General features: G+C 40.1%; 1 protein-coding gene across 5 annotated transcripts in view; it reads right to left on the bottom strand.

Annotated features, from left to right (window-relative positions):
* Positions 1 to 308: 308 nt before the first annotated feature.
* Positions 309 to 23,937, bottom strand: part of ankfn1b (ankyrin repeat and fibronectin type III domain containing 1b) — a 151,964-nt gene continuing 128,335 nt past the window's right edge. For all 5 annotated transcript variants that reach the window (XM_072679182.1, XM_072679181.1, XM_072679180.1 and 2 more), the window contains 12 exons: positions 17,676 to 17,783; positions 16,990 to 17,089; positions 12,743 to 12,872; positions 11,067 to 11,186; positions 10,729 to 10,941; positions 8,237 to 8,403; positions 6,933 to 7,083; positions 5,597 to 5,765; positions 4,395 to 4,561; positions 3,285 to 3,504; positions 2,543 to 3,126; positions 309 to 2,382 (listed from right to left, as the gene is read on the bottom strand). In XM_072679182.1, coding sequence (XP_072535283.1) covers positions 2,032 to 2,382; positions 2,543 to 3,126; positions 3,285 to 3,504; positions 4,395 to 4,561; positions 5,597 to 5,765; positions 6,933 to 7,083; positions 8,237 to 8,403; positions 10,729 to 10,941; positions 11,067 to 11,186; positions 12,743 to 12,872; positions 16,990 to 17,089; positions 17,676 to 17,783 — 2,480 coding nt within the window. In that variant the 3' untranslated portion in view covers positions 309 to 2,031. The remainder of the gene's footprint in view (positions 2,383 to 2,542; positions 3,127 to 3,284; positions 3,505 to 4,394; positions 4,562 to 5,596; positions 5,766 to 6,932; positions 7,084 to 8,236; positions 8,404 to 10,728; positions 10,942 to 11,066; positions 11,187 to 12,742; positions 12,873 to 16,989; positions 17,090 to 17,675; positions 17,784 to 23,937) is intronic.

The raw sequence follows: 23,937 nt of genomic DNA, 5'->3' as shown, positions 1-23,937 counted from the left end.
CACTTAGCTGAGCTAAGTTGTCTAGCTAGTTCATAAAACAGTTGCCACCTGTTAACACTGACTGGTAGACAGACCACAGTCATCAATCATCAAGCGGTGATCTAGAACCTTACCACTAACATAGCAGCACCTGTCAGGATATGAGCCTCTCAGTGATCCCTCAGGAATTGTACCTGCTCTCCTGTTAGGAAGGCTGGGTCCACTTTAGGGTGGTAGAGTGATGCTGACCGGGTGATAGGGGCTTAGAGGTTCTTTAGAACCCCGGTCCACACACCACCTTCTTTCCCACACAGAGGCAGCAGCCAGTCTTGGTTCTCCAGTGTAAAACTTTACTGTTGTAAACATTACTGCAAACCAGTTGTCATGGTTTCCAGTCAGATCCAGTAGAAATGAACAACAGAAGTACAGTTTCTGCACTGCTACAGTTCAACACACACACACACACACACACACACACACAGCTCAGATGGAGAACTCTCAGCAGGTTCACTCTCCCTCAGTTCTCCATTCAAACCTTATTTCCTTCATTATCTCTAATCAATACCAGAATCAATACTGTGGTCAAAGCTGCTCTCACGCCGCTGCGCTGGAGTGCTGTTGGGCCACAGTGTAAGAGGAACCCGGTTCCATCTCCCTTATTCTCTCAGGAGCTGATAACTGAAGTTCAACTGAAAGTCTCTTTAAAGTGATAGTTTGGTAATAGGTTCCTCCAGCCCCCAGCTTGTACACCATTAATTAGCATTACACCTGGCTGTTTAGCATCATACCTGACCAATTAGCATTATAGGTCACAGGTTCGATACCCAGTGATGCCACAGCCGTCAGTGTTCAGATATAGCATAGCCTCTCTCTCTCTCTCTCTCTCTCTCTCTCTCTCTCTCTCTCTCTCTCTCTCTCTCTCTCTGTGGGTAGCATGGTCCTCCCTCTCCCTGTCACTCAGTATCGGTGTCTGTTAGCTGATGTCAAGCGCATTGAGCTCCAGTGGTGTTTGGTAGCTATTATTGGTAACTCGATTAGATCACATGACCACATGCTGCATAAACATCCGGGTTCATGGAGAACACATCCCATTGGACACTCGCTGGTCCTGGTCGTGAGTGTGTGTGCGTGGGGGGGGTGCTTATGTCAACAGTAAACAACATCACATGTACAACAGAGCTCCATCGTTACATATAAACACACACACACACACAGCGTCAGTTCCAGTTACTTTCAGTGTCCAGGTGGAGTTTAGATCATCAGGGAAGGCATGCAGAGAGCGGGTCACTTTGGGTGTGGTTCTGACCGGTTCTGTCCAGTTTATTCTAATTAGTTCTGGTCTGGCTAAACCACTGCTCTTCTCTGTATTGCCTGCACAGTGTCAGCCCAGTGTGTGTGTGTGTGTGTGTGTGTGTGCGTGTTCAGTATAGTGTGAGTGAACACTGCCTGTCAGAAGTTTGGGGACACTCTGGTTTTCAATGTCTGAGATAATTTAGCAGCTTTTCCTGCTCAGGTTAAACAGCAGTGAATCCGTCTGAAATCACCAGACCAGCGCTCACACTTACAGGGACTATTCAAGCGTCCATCTCTCAGTTTCAGTTTAGTAGAAAATGCAGTCAGTGCACATGCTTCACCTTTATTTTAGCAGAGGTATGGTCCTGATGAAAACATGCACATGCAGAACAACCTGAAATACAGTGTTAATGCTAACAGTCAGAACAGGAAGACTGGATCTGATCCTCCTGTGGGAGTCGTGGATTAGGACAGCTTCTGCAGTTTGGGTTAAATCTGAATCTGAATCATATCACATCCTGTATTGCACCCCCATTTCCTCCCAGCACACCCTCAGTGATTCAGCTCTGGACTCTGGAAGTTTGATTCTGGGCTTCTGGTCTCAAGCTGCCCAGTCAAACCCTGCTCTTCACAGGGCGACTGAAGGAAGGTGAAGGTCATTATACCACACCATCAGAGCTGCTTTACCACAACCTAACCACTACAGGGTTTCAGGTTCCAGGTGTCCGTGAACTTCTGACGTGTGTGTGTGTGTGTGTATCAGACTGTGGTAGCCCTGCTGAACTGCAGGGCGAGTGGTGAGTACTGTTTGAACCGGACACACAGTTTTCCGCGAGTCCAGGGGTTCTGGAGGGTCAGAGGGCAGAAATCGTCCTGAAGCCACTTCTCTCTGTCGTTCATCACTAGAACCAGCCCAAAGTGCTCCATCTGCTCCACCCCGTACACACACACCTCCGCCCCACACACGCACGCCTGCGCTGGGTACACACATGACTCCAGCCTGCACACACACTGCCCAGCTGCGGTCTGAAGGCGTGAACACACTCCATTTATCTCCTGAACCACCAGCTGCACCATCTCCCTCGCCGAGGTGTGCATTGTCACACGCAGCTGCGGAGAGAATACACACACACAAATGAGGTGGAGATTAGGGCCAATCAGAGCCAGGGGGAGGAGTCTCAGAACAAACAAGTTAATTAGGATCAATCATGCATCTCTGGTTCTAGCACATGCACTAGAACCTTGCTGGTAGATGTTACCTGTGACTCACCTTGACACTGGTCTCCTTGGGAAGGCCCGTGCGGTATTGTGGGTAAACTCTGAGAGTGGTGTAGCAGAACTGGTGGGCGGAGCTCGGTGAGTGGACAGACATTCCCAGCATCCCGCTGTCCTCTGACAGGGTACGGACTGGCCGGGGACGGGACTCGGGAGTGGGACAGCAGCGGTCCACTGATGCTGGGCGTGTCCGGAGTCTTTGAGGGGAGAGGCTTGTGGATACAGTTGCCGTGGAAATGGGAGGTGGGTACTCAAGGCTACTGGTCCGGACGCACAGCGCTGTTTTCTTCTCTGTGATCCGTAACAGCTGTATCTGACGACTTGGCAGGACAAAGTCACTGTCAATCATCTCCAGACCCACACCCCTGATCCCGCCCCCTGTCTGCAGGACATCTGGCTGGCAGGGGTCAGTGTGGGGAGGTGTGCGTGTAAATGATGGAGTGCGTGTGTAGGTGTGTGTGTGTGATGGAGAGACAGGGGGCAGCAGGTCGAGTTCTCGGGGGCTCTGAGCTCTACTGGAGTCGTAATCACTGTCTGTAGTGAGGAAGACCTCCAAAGAACCTTCATCATCTGACAGAGCTACAGAGCGAGAGAGAGAGAGAGAGATTAGTACAATCAGAGGCTGGTGAAGAAGTACAGAAATGGACTGATGGACGGTGTGAGGTGGGACTGAGAAAAATAGAGGTTGTAGAAGCCGGTCATTGGGTAATATGTTTTTTAAAAATAACTCCTCCTACCAGAATGTTTTCTGCTGGTGTGAGGAGAGGGGACAGGTGAGGGGACAGGTGAGGGCAGGTAGTCGGGCTGAGAGGAGGTAGAAGGGGTCTTCTCAGGGACGGCTTCTTTGGTGAAGTCAATAATGGAGCTCAGACTCACGCCTGCAGGCTGCTGTTTATACCGAGCACACTGAAGAACCTCCACCATCCACCGGGCTTCGCGCCAAACCTCCTCCATATGCTGCAGAGACACAATCACACACAGTGAGCTCTGCTGTACCACATCCAGATCCCAGACCCTGACCCAGCACACCATGTCCATATTCTGATGAGTGATGAGATCAATTCACATGGTGGCGAGTCCTCGGGTTGAAGCATTGTACCACCTTCTGAATGTAGCATAAGAGCACCAGAATTCTGTAAACAACTCAAGCTCATCTCTGGTAACAGAAGGGGGATATCTCTCCTGCTGATTTCCTAAAGTTCTACTTAAGGTGATGCTCAATGAGCTTATCAGTAGCACATTTTCACAGATACTCTGAACTTTCACTGTTGACGGAGAACCATTCATCCTAATGATCTCTGCCAATTAGGGCTGGGCGATATGTAAAAAATACTATATTTATAATAAAATATTTAAAGACATTTTTCTGGATACACAATATTTATCACAGTACATGTAATCACAGACTAAATACATCAGTAGCATCAGATTCTTAAAACGCTCTTTAAATTAAACCAGTCTAATAACTCTGTTTGAGATGAAACCTGCAGCTGATTCTTTAAGCACTAACAATATCTTCGATATATTAGAAAAACATGTTGTGTATCATGATAATACGATACAATAAAATATCGTCATATTGCCCAGCTCTACAGCCAATCCTACCCTACTTGAGATAGACTAGAAGCCTAGACTTAGGGATGGAATCAGTGAATGGAATACATGGTGTTGGTTAGGCCACTACCACACACATACACACACATACAGCATATATGCAGACACACACCAAACCAAACTAGACCCTATTACAGTAGATCTGCTACGCAGAGGCACAGTCAACACCTCAGCACCCTGCCAACATCCCTCCTCACACACACCTCAATCTGTATACACTGCTGATCTAATACCTGTAGGAGCTCCTGGATTCTGTGGTGCTTCTCTTTCGCTGTGAGCAGCTCAGACTCAGAAAAGGCCTCCCTCAACGCCTGCTGAGACATCAGAGACTCCAGCCCCAGAACGGCAGACGCTCTACAGTACTGCCGGATGAACCGGGGGCAGTACGCCTCAAAGTGAACTACAGAAAGAGGAGGGGGGCATCAATATATAAAGATAAAGAAGCTTCTAGCCGTTCTTTGAGTGATGCCACAGAAGGGCCACTTTAAAAGTGTGGACTTAAGTAAAGAACCTTGTAGAGAACATTGTAAATCCGTGTCCACCTTCTGTTGATGTACAGGTTCTTAGTAAATCCAAATCCAGGTCCAGAAAGTAAAGATCCACTCCAACTGCCAGGATGACTACTGTTGGCTACTGTTTGGTGGAGTAACTGTGGACTGTAGAGTAAGCACTGTTTCTGGCCACTGCAGGATTTTGTTCCTGGAGTGGATTTATATTTTCTGGACCTGGATTTGCCACCAATCTTCCTGCTGTGCCTCTCAATGAATGTGTTTCTACTTTCTTTCATTGATATGTATATATATATATATATATATATATATATATAGAATAATTTTACAGATACTGTATAAAAAGTCATATGTATTTTTTTTCACTGTCTGCCATGTAATCGGAATAAACTTTTCCTTTTTTAGGTCAATTAGGATTATCCTAATTATTTCAATTTGCTAAATGCCATAATAATGAGAGAGGGGTTTAATTAAGGCCATTTTTAGTCAAACGTTTAAACAAATTTCATTAGTATTTAGTTCCATTGCCCATAAACTGATGACTTGGGTCAAACGTTTTGGAGATCCTTCCACAAGCTTCTCACAACAGTTGGAATTTTGGCCCGTTCCTCCTGACAGAGCTGGTGTAACTGAGCCATGTTTGTAGGACACCCTGCTCGCACATGCCTCTCCAGCTTCGCCCCTAAATGTTCAACAGGACTGAGGTCAGGGCTTTGTGATGGTCACTCTACAACACTGACCTTGTTCTCCTTATGACTTATAGAAAGTATAAAAATGGCTCTCTGATTTCTTGTCAGACAGTGAGAAATGCAGATGTGTCTTTTTATACAGTGTCTGTAAACTTCTGACTCCAACTGTATGTATATGTAGAGAAAGGAGCTGTATGACATTGGACTGGAAGTGTGTGTTTGACTGAATACTCTCACCCAGCTCGAAGATCTGCAGCGGTAGGGTGAAGAACCCAGATCTGGGAGAGAAGGGGTTGTTTTGCCCAGGTGGTGTACACACCTCCTCACAGGGGGGAAGGAGCAACAGGAAGGACACACCCTCCCCAAACTCAACAACCTCTTGAACATACAGACGGAAGTCCTGCGCCTGTGTGCAGAGAGAGAGAACACAGAGTGAGCTTCGGTCATAATTGGGTCACTTTTAAGGGCACTGATCTTTTCAGGCAAGACACCTTCTATGGCTTGCAGAGACACAGTCTTCTTGTAGATAGTCCCTGGTTATCCAGAACAACACACATAATGGTTGAACCAGTCACATACGTTCATCCTACATTTTAAGATCATAGCCCTTGTGGTTTAGTTAGGTCCAGAAACCATATATAGCATTACTCTATGCATTACCCTGACACCGGAGATTCCCATTCTGTCTCCTGATCTAAACAATGCTATGCAATAAACACTGTAATTAATCTCACTCTCTGTTTACTCAAAGAAAAGCCAACAGAAACACCACTCTTCTCCCAGTCTAGGCTGCAACTAAATACTAAAATTAGCACTCTCAAATTAGCAGTTATCCAACCTTTGATCATGAAACCTAACCTTAATCCCCACTAGTCGTCCAGTTATAGACCAGTCTTAAATCTTCCCTTTATCTCAGAGGTCTTAGAAAGAGCTGTAGCTCAGCAGCTGAGCCCAGACCAGCATATCAGTCACATACATGAAATACTTCAGTCAGGATTTAGGTCTGATTATAGTACAGAGGCAGCACTACTGAAGGCACTAAACAGCCTGGTACTGTCCTCCAACCAGCATTTAACATCAGTCACATTATTCCACCAGATGAAACTAGAAAACCCTGCTGGTGTCTGCCTGATTCAGATCCCAGCGAACATGTTTATGAAAGTTTCTGTCTTTATCAAACTTTCTGGACGCACAGAAAGTACAACGTGGTGTCCCACAAGGCTCTGTTCTAGGACCACTTATTATTATTTTATTTATTGTATCATCACATAAAATAAAAATGTAAAATGTCTGGATAATGTAATGTCTGGATAAGACACGATTCCTGCCGGAAAGACTCAATTATTTAAATAGGAGTAATAACAGAGAATGGAACGCTCTTCATTCATGTTTAGAATCACTGATTTGAAAGAATTTGTGAACTGTCTACACATCTTGCATATGAGTGAATGAAAGAATTTAGAAATTAATTCTAATATAGATTTCATGAATATTGTGCAAAAGTATGACTTAAATGTTTGCGTATATGTATGTATGTGTGTGTGTATGTTTGTCTGTGTACACGTGTGTGTACCTGATTGTTGGAAATATTAATGCGTCCAAGTAGTTCCTTAGCAGCGTTGCGTAACTCCAGTAGGAGGCGTTGTGGAGCGCTCTGCTCATCAGCACACACTACCTCAGTGTCCTCCAGAGAACGCACAGACTGCAACCACTGCCATTCTTCCCTGTAGTTTCACCATTCACAAAACAGATCACACACCCAGTCCCAATCATTATAAATATCAACTATTAAAAAAATAATGTCAATAATGTGGATTTTTATTATTTGTGCATCATTGACTTAACAACATTATACACTACAGGACGTGTAAGGGGTGCTCTATAATGCTTTATTATACATATAAATATCTAAACTCTAAACTAAAGAAAGTAAAGAAAATTTGTGTTTGCTAGATTAGTTCTTTATAGCTTCTTGGCAGTGAATCTTATACTGTTGGAAAGTCTGTTAATGTCCCTTTAAATGGAGACACATTTGTAAACATGCATTTGTGGGATGAGCAGCAAAGCTGAGGATGTGGGCTGAGCCCATTAAAAAAACTGCCAAATCTTTTCTGCCAAACAGCTTATCCTGCTGTTGCTGCTGACTCTTGTTTTGAGCTTCTGGTACCCCTAGGTGCTGCCAGTCAGGTGCCTGGAACCATCTCTAAACTGAAGGCCAAGTTTCATAAAACGGGGGATGTCAGATACAGGCCATGCAGTGGTCGTCCCTAGAAGACAACACCCCAAGAAGACCATTTCCTCTGTCAGCACTCTGGTACCATCTTCTACAGGTTTGCATGACGATATGGCCGACGGCTCTCTGCCCAGACAATCCGGAATGTCCAGATAAAATTCTGCAACCAGCATCAATCCCGTATTTCCACAGTCTGGGACTGAACACTAGTCCCCCACAGAGCAGGTTTATCAGAGACCACTTCCAGAATTTGGGAGTGGAGAGGATGAAATAGCCTGCAAGCAGTCCTGACCTCAACCCCCTGAACATGCGTGGGATCAGCTTGGGCGTGCTACTGAGATTCCTATTTGTTAAATGAGTAAGTTGTTCAATTTAATATGTCTTATTTCTTTATACTTCAATCACCCAGTCCACCAAACACCAAACCAGCCAACAGCAGAAAAGATTTTTTAATGGGCTCAGCCCACATCCTCAGCTCTGCTGCTCATCCCACAAATACATGTTCCTTACAAATGTGTCTCCATTTAAAGGGACATTAACAGACTTTCCAACAGTATAAGATTCACTGCCAAGAAGCTATAAAGAACTAATCTAGCAAACACAAATGTGCTTACTTTCTGTGCTGAGTGTATATACAGTAGTACCTGGAGACATGGCTGTTGTCTCGTATCTTGACGTGGCAGAAGATGTTGGGGATCTTGTGGGGAACCAGAACCCTGATCTGCTCCACTGAGCTGCACAGCTTCACGTAGCCCAGATACAGTCCAGGCGTCAGCACTTTCCTACTGCGCCTGTGGAATGACAGCTTTTCCTACACACCACACACACACACACACATCTTAAATGTTGCTTATAAACTGCTGATAGGCATCACCTGGGAACTGTCTGGGAGTGGCCTACATCTTCTACATTCTCCCAGACCTATTGACCTTAGCTTACACTCCGTCAGACTAAATAGAGTTAGATGGATTAACAGATGTTAATCCATGCACAGATGTTAATCCTGCACCATCGAGAGCATCCTCACGGGGAACATCACAGTCTGGTTTGGGAACAGCACCAAGCAGGACAGGCAAGCGCTACGACGAGTGAGACGTTCAGCAGAGCGAATCACTAGGATGGAGTTTCCTGACCTGCAGTCCATCTACAAGAAGCAGTGTTGGACCAAGGCCAAGAAGATTGTGAAGGACCCCAGTCATCCCAACAATGGACTGTTCTCTCTGTTGCCCTCGGGGAAACGCTTAAGAACCCTGAAGGCTAACACAGAGAGAATGAGGAGGAGCTTCTTTCCACAAGCCATCCGTGCCTTGAATGGGGACAGGGACTTAGGACACTAAATCAAAGTATCTACATACACAAACTGGACCCTCACTCACTACAATACACAACCATGGCTCACGGAAAACACACTACGGACAATAATGAAAATATTTCTTTTTAACTCACACATACACTCACATACAGATAAATATGTACATATATATATATATATATATATATACATACACACACACACACACACAGACACAGACACGCACTATTTCATCTCTGTATATATATTTGTATATTTGTATTCTGTATTTTTTTTTTCCATATTTTTATATTCTATTCTTTAACTTAAATGTACCTTATTCTATTTTTATTTTCTTCATTTTTATTTTATTTTTCTTTTGCACTTTTGCACTTTACTTCATTAAGTTAAGGTTTAGTTACAGCACAGAGACAGCCCTTCAGACCTAATCACAGCACAGAGACAGCCCTTCAGACCCAATCACAGCACAGAGACAGCCCTACAGACCCAATCACAGCACAGAGACAGTCCTTCAGACCCAATCACAGCACAGACACAGTCCTTCAGACCCAATCACAGCACAGAGACAGTCCTTCAGACCCAATCACAGCACAGAGACAGTCCTTCAGACCCAATCACAGCACAGAGACAGCCCTTCAGACCCAATCACAGCACAGAGACAGCCCTACAGACCCAATCACAGCACAGAGACAGTCCTTCAGGCCCAATCACAGCACAGAGACAGCCCTTCAGACCCAATCACAGCACAGAGACAGCCCTTCAGACCCAATCACAGCACAGAGACAGCCCTTCAGACCCAATCACAGCCCAGAGACAGCCCTAGTGAAGATGACACACCATCTCCTTCCTGCCTCTGATCAAGGCTATGTATCTTTATTAGCTCTACTAGACCTCAGTGCAGCCTCTGATACAGTAGATCACACTATTCTACTAGAAAGATTAGAGAACATGGTTGGAATCACAGGAACAGTTCAATCGTGGTTCAGATCATATCTAACTGAACTCTATCAGATCATAAAGAAAAAAAGATCTATCTTCAAATTACACAGAAGTAAGATATGGAGTTCTGCAGAGCTCTATTCTAGGACTGCTATTATTTACATTATATATGTTAGCACTGGGCTCAGTTAAAGGTGCACGTGTTTGTCACTGTACTATGTGCAGCGAAATGAGTCTTTTACTAATTATGTAAAGCTGCTTTGTGACGACAACAGTTGTAAAAAGCTATACAAATAAATTTGACTTGACTTCACTCTGACCATCATAGCCATGACTATATGAAGTTCTACTACACCATGATTAATATATAATGATCAGAACAGTTTAATAGTTTAGATGGTTTGGTAACTTTTATCAATAATTTATAAATAGTTCTGATCAGAGGAGGATGGGTCGGGTCCCCCTGTGAGTCTTGGTTCCTCCCAAGATTTCTTCCTCCAGCTCTGAGGGAGAATCTCCTGCACGGTGGTCTTTGGCTGATCACTGGGGGTCTTAGATTTTCATGCCTTCTTATGTTGTTGATTTCTTGTCTTTTCTGATTACTGATTCAGTAAAGCTGCTTTGTGACACCAGTTATAAAAAGCTATACAAATAAATTTGATATAATACATTCTTCCTTCTTTCTCCCTTGAAATCTTCTACATCCTTCTACATTGGTGGTTGCTATGGTATTTAGATGGTTGCTAGGCAGATGATGCCCATAGTGTTCCAGATTGCTATGCTGGATGAAGTGTTTCTATGTTGTATGGTATGGTATCCTAGGTGGCTGTTTTGGTAATTTAGGTGGTAGCTAGGGTGTTGTAAAGTGGTTGCAGTTGTACTCACATGCAGGGTGATGAGGAGTGTGTCGAGGGCTGTAGGTTCCTCAGGAGATGAGATAGATTTGCGCTGGATCTGCAATTTGCTGAGAGGAGTCCAGTGCAGACCTTCCAGAGCACATCCCACCACCTCCTTCAGGAGCACCAGCAGGGCGTTACCATGCTTATCTTTGATTGGCTCAAAATACACCTGCCCCAAATCCTGAGTAGCCAACATTCCCTGTAATATACACATACAATGTAAAATGTAAAAGACCTACACGAAAGGAAAAGGAAGACTGTAGCGGATTTAGCAGGATGTAGAAGGTGTAGATGGATGTAGAAGGATGTAGAAGAGTGTGTAACCTGTAGCTGGACGAGGGCCTGCAACATTTTGAGGCGTATCTGCAGAGTGCAGGAGCAGGACAGCTGGGCAGGACTAACACACTGCAGCAGCCAGGAGACCTCCTCCCAGAGATATGACACCTACAACACAGCACACCATCATTAAACTTTACACACACACACACACACACACACACACACACAACATCAGCAAAGCCTGAACCCAGACGGGGTGTGGAGGTGTTCATTAGTGTTAAACATTCTCAGCAGTGCTACCCTTTCTGAAGCCTGAGGATCCACATGATCCACAGATCAGACAAAATCATAGGAAGTAGACAAGAAGATTGAGTGTAGTATTGAGACGCAGCCCTGATTTACCTGGCAGAACAGAAGGTGGAGGCACTGACTGTCGCTGTCTGTCAGCTTTATGAGGAGTAAAGGGTAACAGTTTGCACTCGATCAACAGATACTTTATTGATCCCGAATGAAATTTATCAGCCAGTAGCCTTTACACAATACAGCACAGCAACACAATAATTACAATAAATAGAATAAATATAAATATATATATATGAACCTAACCAGAGATGAACGGCAGTACAGTGATAAAGAATAAGAATTAAAAATGTGCCAGAGGAGCGGGAATCAGCAGATAAACGATTATCCTGAATGAATGTGCGTATATTGCTATTTAAGTAAAGTGTCAAACAGCGTGACCAACATGACCAGATCAGATCGGCCCAGCAAGATGAGCCCAGCAGCAGAACCTCGGGATCAGTAAAGAAAGATCACAGGCAGCTTCTCACCACTGCTACAGCTTCTACCAGCAGAAAGAGAGCAGCCCAGTCTGATCTTTTCTTCTAAGAAAAGGACGCTGTGGTGAAGGTAAAGGTTAAAAGACTGTTCTGTGAAATGACTGAAGGGTGTTCAGATGTTCTCTCACTGCTGTCCACAGCTGAACAGATCTGTAAAGGTTAACAGCAGAAGGCCTGGATGAGAGTGGAGGTGGGGGGGGGGGGGGTGCTGGGGCTGTTGCTGGTTGTTGTTTGTGCCTCATCTTCTCTCCTGGGGCTCAAAACTCATTCAGACAAGCTGAGTTTGGAAAGGACAGAACCATAACTCAAACCCAGCCACGCCAACCCACCCAAATCCTCCACCACCCCCAAACCCTGTCTCCATACAACAACACCAACACACACCTCCCGTCCACACACGCTTACACAACAACACTCCACACAGTACTCTGAGGCTTTACACTCTCCCTGTAATGGAGAACGTCTGCCAGTGAAACAAAGCACAGCTCTGAGGGTCGTTTACAGTCCTTCACCACTACAGAGACGGTCGAGGCGATCAGCCTTTTACTTTTATTTAATAATAATAATAATAATAATTATAATAAAGTAAGGTAATTATTCTTCCTGTGACCAGATGATCAGGTGACGTACTGCACTGTTTGGTTCTCATTTACTTATATATCTATTTATTCATTTATGTTGTATAAAACTCACACTCTAACCAGGCCGGTTCTACAGAGTAATGGATCTGGATTCTTGGAACACTATTTCTATACAGAACCATTTTAAAAGGTTGAATCATTGCAAAGGTTTTTCCACAAATGAGTGTGTCTTTGGGTATGACTGTGTGTGTGTGTGTGTGTGTGTGTGTATGTGTGTGTGTGTGTGTGTGTGTGTGTGTACCTTAGTAAACCACAGGAAGTCCTGTGTGAGAGAGCTGTAGGAATTGTCCACTTCCACAATGGGCAGCTGTTCCTCCGCAGTTACCAAAACACTATCATCCCTGTAGAACACACACGCTACATACATACCCCTGCACGCACACACATACACACACACATACACACACATACACACACACACACACAAAATAATGATATCAATCTGAGCTCAAATGAAATGGAATTCAAGACTAAAACACCAATTCAACAACTACAACTACACCCAAGAAGACAGACAGACCTGAATCTGTACATTTACACAGTGAAGAAAGCGAAGTTCACACTGTGTAAATCAACCCTGATGGAGTTAAATGAACACTGATGGAGTTACATCAACCCTGATGGAGTTAAATTAACACTGATGGAGTTACATCAACCCTGATGGAGTTCAATTAAGACTGCTGGAGTTACATCAATCCTGCTGGACTTACATCACCCCTATGGAGTTACATCAACCCTCATGGAGTTAAATAAACCCTGATGGAATTAAATCAACTCTGATGGAGTTCAATTAACCCTGATGGAGTTCAATTAACCCTAATTGACTTCAATCAACATGGATGGAGTTAACACGGATAGAGTTAAATCAATCCTGATTAAGTTAAATGGAGTTGATGGAGTTAAATTAACACTGATGGAGTCAAATCAATCCTGATGGAGTTAAATTAACACTAATGGAGTTAAATCAACACTGATGGAGTTAAATCAACACTGATTGAGTTAAATTAACACTGATGGAGTTAAATCAACCCTACTAGAGTTAAATTAATAGTAATGGAGTTAAATCAACACTGATGGAGTAAACCCAACCCTGATAGAGTAAAATTAACCCTGATGGAGTTAGATTAACACTGATGGAGTTAAATTGACACTGATGGAGTTAAATTGACACTGATGGAGTTCGATTAACACTGATGGAGTTAAATCAACCCTGATGGAGTTAAATTAACCCTGATGGAGTTAAATAAACCCTAATTGACTTAAATCAACACGGATGGAGTTAACTAAACACAGATGGAGTTAAATCAACACTGATGGATTTAAATTAACACTGATGGAGTGAAATCAACATTGATGGAGTTAAATTAACACAAATGGAATTAAATCAATCCTGATGGAGTTAAATTAACACAAATGGAATTAAATCAATCCTGATGGAGTTAAATTAACACAGATGGAGTTAAATCAACCCTGATGGAGTTAAATTAACACTAATGGAGTTAAGTCAACACTGATGGAGATCAAATAATACTGGTGGAGTTAAATCAACCCTACTAGAGTTAAATTAATAGTAATGGAGTTAAATTAATAGTAATGGAGTTAAATCAACCATGATGGAGTTAAATCAACCCTGATGGAGTTAAATTAACACTAATGGACTTCAATTAACAATGATGGAGCTAAATTAACACTGATGGAGTTCAATTAACCCTGACAGAGTCAAATCAAACCTGATGGAGTTAAATTAACACTCATGGAGTTAAATCAATCCTAATGGAGTTGAATTAACACTGATGGAGTTAAATCAACACTGCTGGAGTTCAAATAACACTGGTGGAGTTAAATCAACCCTACTAGAGTTAAATTAATAGTAATGGAGGTAAATCAACACTGATGGAGTAAAACCAACCCTGATAGGGTAAAATTAAAACTGATGGAGTTAAATCAACACTGATGGAGTTAAATCTACACTGATGGAGTAAAACCAATCCTGATAGAGTAAAATTAAAACTGATGGAGTTAAATCAACACTGATTGAGTTAAATTAACACTGATGGAGTTAAATCAACATTGATGAAGTTAAATTAACACTGATGGAGTTAAATCAACCCTTGTAGAGTTCAATTAACACTGTGGAAACCTGCTGGAGTTCAATTAAGACTGCTGGAGTTACATCAATCCTGCTGGACTTACATCACCCTTATGGAGTTACATCAACCCTCATGGAGTTAAATAAACCCTGATGGAGTTAAAGCAACCCTGATGGAGTTCAACTAACACTGATGGAGTTAAATTAACATTGATGGAGTTAAATTAAAACTGATGAAGTTAAATCAACCCTAATCGAGTTAAATCAACCCTGATGGAGTTAAATTAACACTGATGGAGTTAAATCAACCCTGGTAGAGTTCAATTAACACTGATGGAGTTAAATCAAACCCTGCTGGACTTACATCACCCCTATGGAGTTACATCAACCCTCATGGAGTTCAATTAACCCTGATAGAGTTCAATTAACCCTAATTGACTTCAATCAACACGGTTGGAGTTAACTAAACACGGATGGAGTTCAGTTAACACTGATAGAGTTCAATTAACACTGACGGAGTTAAATCAACACTGATGGATTTAAATTAACCCTGATGGAGTTAAATTAACACTGGTGGAGTTACATCAACACTGATGGAGTTCAATTAACACTGACGGAGTTAAATCAACACTGATGGATTTAAATTAACCCTGATGGAGTTAAATTAACACTGGTGGAGTTACATCAACACTGATGGAGTTCAATTAACACTGACGGAGTTAAATCAAGCCTGATGGAGTTCAATCAAACCTGATGGAGTTAAATTAACACTGATGGAGTTAAATCAACCATGATGGAGGTAAATTAACACTGATGGAGTTAAATCAATCATGATTAAGTTAAATCAACCCTGATGGAGTGAATTTAACACTGATGAAGTTAATTCAAGCCTAATCAAGTTAAACCAACCCTGCTGGAGTTAAATAAACCCTGATGGACTTCAATAAACACTGATGGCGTTAAATCAACACTGATGGACTTCAATAAACACTGATGGCGTTAAATCAACCCTGATGGAGTTCAATTAACACTGATGGAGTTAAATCAATTCTAATCAAGTTAAACCATCCTGCTGGAGTTAAATTAACACTGATGAAGTTAAATCAATCGTAATCGAGTTAAATCAACCCTGCTGGAGTTACATAAACCCTGATGGAGTTACATCAATCCTGCTGGAGTTACATCAATCCTGCTGGAGCTACATCAACCCTGATGGAGTAAAATTAACACTGATGAAGTTAAATCAACCCTGATGGAGTTAACAAAAACTGATAAAGTTAAATCAACCCTGATGGATTTAAATCAACACTGATGAAGTTAAATAAATCCTAATTGAGTATAATCAACCCTGCTGGAGTTAAATTAACAATGACAGAGTTAAATTACACATCAACACTGATGGAGTTACATTAATGCTGCTGGAGTTACATCAGCCCTGATGGAGTTAAACCAACACTGATGGAGTTAAATCAACACTGATGGAGTTAAATCAATCCTGATGGAGTCAAATCAACACTGATGGAGTAAAATCAATCCTGGTGGAGTTAACTAAAACTGTTGGAGTTACATCAACCCTGATGGAGTTAAATTAACACTGATTAAGTTAAATCAACCCTGGTGGATTTAAATCAACTCTGATGGCGTTAAATCAACATTGATGGAGTTCAATTAACACTGATTAAGTTAAATCAACCCTGGTGGATTTAAATCAACTCTGATGGCGTTAAATCAACATTGATGGAGTTCAATTAACACTGATGGAGTTAAATCAATCCTAATAGAGTTACATTAACCCTACTGGAGTTAAATCAACACTGATGGAGTTAAATCAACCCTGATGGAGTTCAATTAACACTGATGGAGTTAAATCAATCCTAATAGAGTTACATTAACCCTACTGGAGTTAAATCAACACTGATGGAGTTAAATCAACATTGATGGAGTTCAATTAACACTGATGGAGTTAAATCAATCCTAATAGAGTTACATTAACCCTACTGGAGTTAAATCAACACTGATGGAGTTAAATCAACCCTGATGGAGTAAAATTAACACTGATGGAGTTAAATCAACACTGATGGAGTTAAATCAACCCTGATGGAGTAAAACTAACACTGATGAATTTAAATCAACCATAATGTTGGTGAATAAACATTGATGGTGTTAAATAACCCTGATTGTTAAATAACCCTGGTGTTAAATGAGGTATTAGACCTTAAAAGTAACAGTGTTTTTTTTTATCACCTGTGAGCTGTATTAGCCCCGTCGCTCCAGTGCAAAAGTAAAGCCCCAACCATGTCACAATAATTGCCTACATCTGGGATACAGATTTCTCTGTGAAGTATCGCTTTAAATGGGTAAAGGGCTGCAGTCTGTAGATCCATGTCTAGCTTCCTTACCTTTTCAGGGTTTTGATGAATTTGCTGTTGGGCTGGAAGAGATGTCTCAGACTTTTGGACACAGAATATTTCCTCACATTGGGAAGACCCTTACACTGATCTACACATACACACAGGAGATACTGCATTGGTATTTAAGTTAAAGTGTGTGTTCATTATGTGTGTGTGATGATTGAGGTATGTGTAGAATTTCCAGAATTCACTCCTATATTATATGAATCTCCTTTGGGTGGCGTAACAGAGCACCGTTTAGAAGCAGATCAACTTCTGCTCACAGTGAGAGCTAAAATATGTGATGGTGGGTCAGGAGTGTACTGTAGATGTGATGGTGGGTCAGGAGTGTACTGTAGATGTGATGGTGGGTCGGTAGGAGTGTACTGTAGATGTGATGGTTGGTCAGGAGTGAACTGTAGATGTGATGGTGGGTCATGAGTGTACTGTAGATGTGATGGTGGGTCAGGAGTGTACTTTAGTTGTGATGGTGGGTGAATCAGGAGTGCACTGTAAATGTGATGGTGGGTCAGGAGTGTACTGTAGGAGTGATGGTGGGTCAGGAGTGTACTGTAGATGTGATGGTGGGTCAGTCAAAAGTAAATTGACAGATATTCTAATTCACACAGATATTCTAAGGTTTGTTGGAGTGTTTAAAATGTCTGTATTTGGAAGTTGTGATAGGTGTGTTTTACCATGACAGGTGCAGTCCTGGTGTGCCTCTTTAATCTGCTCCAAGATCTGGTGGAGTGCTTCCTGCAGGCCCTGCAGCCGCAGAGTGCGACCATCAACATCCCTCCAATCTACACACACATAAGGAGAGAACGGACCAGTGCACAGCGTCCATCAAACAACCGTGGACAAACTGCTATTTTGTGTATGTAATTTACAGTGGTGTATAATAGTTTACAGCAGTGTATAATAGTGAACAATGGTGCATGGTAGTGTATAAGAGTATAGTTAATAGTTAATAGTATAATATGTAAAGTGGTGTTTAATGGTGTAATACTGTACAGTGTTGTTCAATGGTGTAATAGTGTACAGTGGGTTTTAATAGTGTACAGTGGTGTATAACAGTGTAATAGTGTAGAGTGGTGTATAACAGTGTAATAATGTACAGTGGTGTTTAATAGTGTAAGTGTGCATTGGTGTATAACCATAAAATAGTGTAAAGTGGTGTATAACAGTGTAATAGTATACAGTGTTGTTCAATAGTGTATTAGTGTACAGTGGTGTATAACAGTGTAATAGTATACAGTGGTGTTAAATAGTGTAATAATGTACAGTGATGTATAACAATGTAATAGTGTACTGTGGGTTTTAATAGTGTACTAGTGTACAGTGGTGTATAACAGTGTAATAGTGTACAGTGGTGTATAATAGTGTAATAGTGTACAGATTTGTTTAATAGTGTAATAATATACAGTGGCGTTTAATAGTGTAAGTGTGCATTGGTGTATAACTATTCAATAGTGTAATAGTGTACGGTGGTGTTTAATAGTGTACCGTGATGTATAACAATGTAATAGTGTACAGTGGGTTTTACTAGTATAATAGTGTACAGTGGGTTTTAATAGTGTAATAGTGTACTCCCAAGGTTTCTTCCTCCAGCTCTGAGGGAGTTTTTCCTTGCCACTGTTGCCGTTGGCTTGCTCACGGGGGGTCTGTGATCCTTCATGTTATTTCTTCTTTCTTCTCTGTCTCTGTCCTTTATTAAGTACTAATTATATTTAAGCTGCTTTGTGACGACAACAGTTGTAAAAAGCGCTATACAAATAAATCTGACTTAACTTGACTTGACATTGGGTTTTAATAGTGTAGTAGTGTACAGTGGTGTGTATAACAGTGTAATGCTGTACATTGGTGTTTAATAGTGTAATAGTGTACAGTGGTGTTTAATAGTGTAATAGTGTACAGTGGTGTTTAACTGTGTAATAGTCTACAGTTGGTTTTAATAGTGTAATAGTGTACAGTGGTGTATAATACTGTAATAGTGTACAGTGGTGTTTAATAGTGTAATAGTGTACAGTGGGTTTTAATAGTGTAATAGTCTACAGTGGGTTTTAATAGTGTAATAGTCTACAGTGGCGTTTGTGTAATAGTCTACAGTGGTGTTTAATAGTGTAATAGTGTACAGTGGTGTTTAATAGTGTAATAGTGTACAGTGGGTTTTAATAGTGTAATAGTGTACAGTGGTGTTTAATTGTGTAATAGTGTACAGTGGGTTTTAATAGTGTAATAGTATACAGTGGGTTTTAATAGTGTAATAGTGTACAGAGGTGTTTAATAGTGTAATAGTGTACAGTGGTGTTTAATAGTGTAATAGTCTACAGTGGGTTTTAATGGTGATATAGTCTACAGTGGTGTTTAATAGTGTAATAGTCTACAGTGGGTTTTTAATAGTGTAATAGTCCAAAGTGGTGTTTGTGTAATAGTCTACAGTGGGTATTAATAGTGTAATGGTGTAGAGTGGATTTTAATAGTGTAATAGTGTACAGTGGGTTTTAATAGTGTAATGGTGTACAGTGGGTTTTAATAGTGTAATAGTGTACAGTGGTGTTTAATAGTGTAATAGTGTACAGTGGGTTTTAATAGTGTAATAGTGTACAGTGGTTTTTAATAGTGTAATAGTCTACAGTGGGTTTTATTAGTGTAATGGTCTACAGTGGGTTTTAATAGTGTAATAGTCTACAGTGGGTTTTAATAGTGTAATAGTGTACAGTGGTGTTTAATAGTGTAATAGTCTACAGTGGGTTTTAATAGTGTAATGGTCTACAGTGGGTTTTAATAGTGTAATAGTCTACAGTGGGTTTTAATAGTGTAATAGTCTACTGTTGGTTTTAATAATGTAATGGTGTTCAGTGGGTTTTAATAGTGTAATAGTGTACAGTGGTGTTTAATAGTGTAATAGTGTACAGTGGGTTTTAATGGTGTAATGGTGTACAGTGGGTTTTAATAGTGTAATAGTCTAGAGTGGGTTTTAATAGTGTAATGGTGTACAGTGGTGTTTAATAGTGTAATAGTGTACAGTGGGTTTTAATAGTGTAATGGTGTACAGTGGTGTTTAATAGTGTAATGGTGTACAGTGGGTTTTAATAGTGTAATAGTCTACAGTGGGTTTTAATAATGTAATGGTGTACAGTGGTGTTTAATAGTGTAATAGTGTACAGTTGGTTTCAATAGTGTAATGATGTACAGTGGTGTTTAATAGTGTACAGTGGGTTTTAATAGTGTAATAGTGTACAGTGGTTTTTAATAGTGTAATAGTGTACAGTGGTGTTTAATAGTGTAATAGTGTACAGTGGTTTTTAATAGTGTAATAGTCTACAGTGGGTTTTAATAGTGTAATGGTGTACAGTGGTGTTTAATAGTGTAATAGTGTACAGTGGTTTTTAATAGTGTAATAGTGTACAGTGGTGTTTAATAGTGTAATAGTGTACAGTTGTGTTTAATAGTGTAATGGTCTACAGTGGGTTTTAATAGTGTAATAGTCTACAGTGGGTTTTAATAGTGTAATAGTCTACAGTTGGTTTCAATAGTGTAATGATGTACAGTGGTGTTTAATAGTGTACAGTGGGTTTTAATAGTGTAATAGTGTACAGTGGTTTTTAATAGTGTAATAGTGTACAGTGGTGTTTAATAGTGTAATAGTGTACAGTGGTGTTTAATAGTGTAATGGTCTACAGTGGGTTTTAATAGTGTAATAGTCTACAGTTGGTTTCAATAGTGTAATGATGTACAGTGGTGTTTAATAGTGTACAGTGGGTTTTAATAGTGTAATAGTGTACAGTGGTTTTTAATAGTGTAATAGTGTACAGTGGTGTTTAATAGTGTAATAGTCTACAGTGGGTTTTAATAGTGTAATAGTCTACAGTGGTGTTTAATAGTGTAATAGTGTACAGTGGTGTTTAATAGTGTAATAGTCTACAATGGGTTTTAATAGTGTAATGATGTACAGTGGGTTTTAATAGTGTAATGGTGTACAGTGGGTTTTAATAGTGTAAGAGTGTACAGTGGTGTTTAATAGTGTAATACTGTACAGTGGGTTTTAATAGTGTAATAGTGTACAGTGGTGTTTAATAGTGTAATAGTGTACAGTGGGTTTTAATAGTGTAATGGTGTACAGTAGGTTTTAATAGTGTTATAGTCTACAGTGGGTTTTAATAGTGTAATGGTGTACAGTGGTGTTTAATAGTGTAATAGTGTACAGTGGGTTTTAATAGTGTAATGGTGTACAGTGGTGTTTAATAGTGTAATAGTGTACAGTGGTTTTTAATAGTGTAATAGTGTACAGTGGGTTTTAATAGTGTAATGGTGTACAGTAGGTTTTAATAGTGTACAGTGGGTTTTAATAGTGTAATAGTGTACAGTGGGTTTTAATAGTGTAATGGTGTACAGTGGTGTTTAATAGTGTAATAGTGTACAGTGGTTTTTAATAGTGTAATAGTGTACAGTGGTGTTTAATAGTGTAATAGTGTACAGTGGGTTTTAATAGTGTAATAGTGTACAGTGGTTTTTAATAGTGTAATAGTCTACAGTGGGTTTTATTAGTGTAATGGTCTACAGTGGGTTTTAATAGTGTAATGGTCTACAGTGGGTTTTAATAGTGTAATAGTCTACAGTGGGTTTTAATAGTGTAATAGTGTACAGTGGTGTTTAATAGTGTAATAGTCTACAGTGGGTTTTAATAGTGTAATGGTCTACAGTGGGTTTTAATAGTGTAATAGTCTACAGTGGGTTTTAATAGTGTAATAGTCTACTGTTGGTTTTAATAATGTAATGGTGTTCAGTGGGTTTTAATAGTGTAATAGTGTACAGTGGTGTTTAATAGTGTAATAGTGTACAGTGGGTTTTAATGGTGTAATGGTGTACAGTGGGTTTTAATAGTGTAATAGTCTAGAGTGGGTTTTAATAGTGTAATGGTGTACAGTGGTGTTTAATAGTGTAATAGTGTACAGTGGGTTTTAATAGTGTAATGGTGTACAGTGGTGTTTAATAGTGTAATGGTGTACAGTGGGTTTTAATAGTGTAATAGTCTACAGTGGGTTTTAATAATGTAATGGTGTACAGTGGTGTTTAATAGTGTAATAGTGTACAGTTGGTTTCAATAGTGTAATGATGTACAGTGGTGTTTAATAGTGTACAGTGGGTTTTAATAGTGTAATAGTGTACAGTGGTTTTTAATAGTGTAATAGTGTACAGTGGTGTTTAATAGTGTAATAGTGTACAGTGGTGTTTAATAGTGTAATAGTGTACAGTGGGTTTTAATAGTGTAATGGTGTACAGTAGGTTTTAATAGTGTTATAGTCTACAGTGGGTTTTAATAGTGTAATGGTGTACAGTGGTGTTTAATAGTGTAATAGTGTACAGTGGGTTTTAATAGTGTAATGGTGTACAGTGGTGTTTAATAGTGTAATAGTGTACAGTGGTTTTTAATAGTGTAATAGTGTACAGTGGGTTTTAATAGTGTAATGGTGTACAGTAGGTTTTAATAGTGTACAGTGGGTTTTAATAGTGTAATAGTGTACAGTGGGTTTTAATAGTGTAATGGTGTACAGTGGTGTTTAATAGTGTAATAGTGTACAGTGGTTTTTAATAGTGTAATAGTGTACAGTGGTGTTTAATAGTGTAATAGTGTACAGTGGGTTTTAATAGTGTAATAGTGTACAGTGGTTTTTAATAGTGTAATAGTCTACAGTGGGTTTTATTAGTGTAATGGTCTACAGTGGGTTTTAATAGTGTAATGGTCTACAGTGGGTTTTAATAGTGTAATAGTCTACAGTGGGTTTTAATAGTGTAATAGTGTACAGTGGTGTTTAATAGTGTAATAGTCTACAGTGGGTTTTAATAGTGTAATGGTCTACAGTGGGTTTTAATAGTGTAATAGTCTACAGTGGGTTTTAATAGTGTAATAGTCTACTGTTGGTTTTAATAATGTAATGGTGTTCAGTGGGTTTTAATAGTGTAATAGTGTACAGTGGTGTTTAATAGTGTAATAGTGTACAGTGGGTTTTAATGGTGTAATGGTGTACAGTGGGTTTTAATAGTGTAATAGTCTAGAGTGGGTTTTAATAGTGTAATGGTGTACAGTGGTGTTTAATAGTGTAATAGTGTACAGTGGGTTTTAATAGTGTAATGGTGTACAGTGGTGTTTAATAGTGTAATGGTGTACAGTGGGTTTTAATAGTGTAATAGTCTACAGTGGGTTTTAATAATGTAATGGTGTACAGTGGTGTTTAATAGTGTAATAGTGTACAGTTGGTTTCAATAGTGTAATGATGTACAGTGGTGTTTAATAGTGTACAGTGGGTTTTAATAGTGTAATAGTGTACAGTGGTTTTTAATAGTGTAATAGTGTACAGTGGTGTTTAATAGTGTAATAGTGTACAGTGGGTTTTAATAGTGTAATAGTGTACAGTGGTTTTTAATAGTGTAATAGTCTACAGTGGGTTTTAATAGTGTAATGGTGTACAGTGGTGTTTAATAGTGTAATAGTGTACAGTGGTTTTTAATAGTGTAATAGTGTACAGTGGTGTTTAATAGTGTAATAGTGTACAGTTGTGTTTAATAGTGTAATGGTCTACAGTGGGTTTTAATAGTGTAATAGTCTACAGTGGGTTTTAATAGTGTAATAGTCTACAGTTGGTTTCAATAGTGTAATGATGTACAGTGGTGTTTAATAGTGTACAGTGGGTTTTAATAGTGTAATAGTGTACAGTGGTTTTTAATAGTGTAATAGTGTACAGTGGTGTTTAATAGTGTAATAGTGTACAGTGGTGTTTAATAGTGTAATGGTCTACAGTGGGTTTTAATAGTGTAATAGTCTACAGTTGGTTTCAATAGTGTAATGATGTACAGTGGTGTTTAATAGTGTACAGTGGGTTTTAATAGTGTAATAGTGTACAGTGGTTTTTAATAGTGTAATAGTGTACAGTGGTGTTTAATAGTGTAATAGTC

The sequence above is a fragment of the Salminus brasiliensis genome, chromosome 5 (genome assembly GCF_030463535.1).
Source record: "Salminus brasiliensis chromosome 5, fSalBra1.hap2, whole genome shotgun sequence".
Classification (NCBI taxonomy): domain Eukaryota; kingdom Metazoa; phylum Chordata; class Actinopteri; order Characiformes; family Bryconidae; genus Salminus; species Salminus brasiliensis.
Note: the sequence above shows the minus strand (reverse complement) of the source record. Positions and strands in the feature narration are given on the sequence as shown.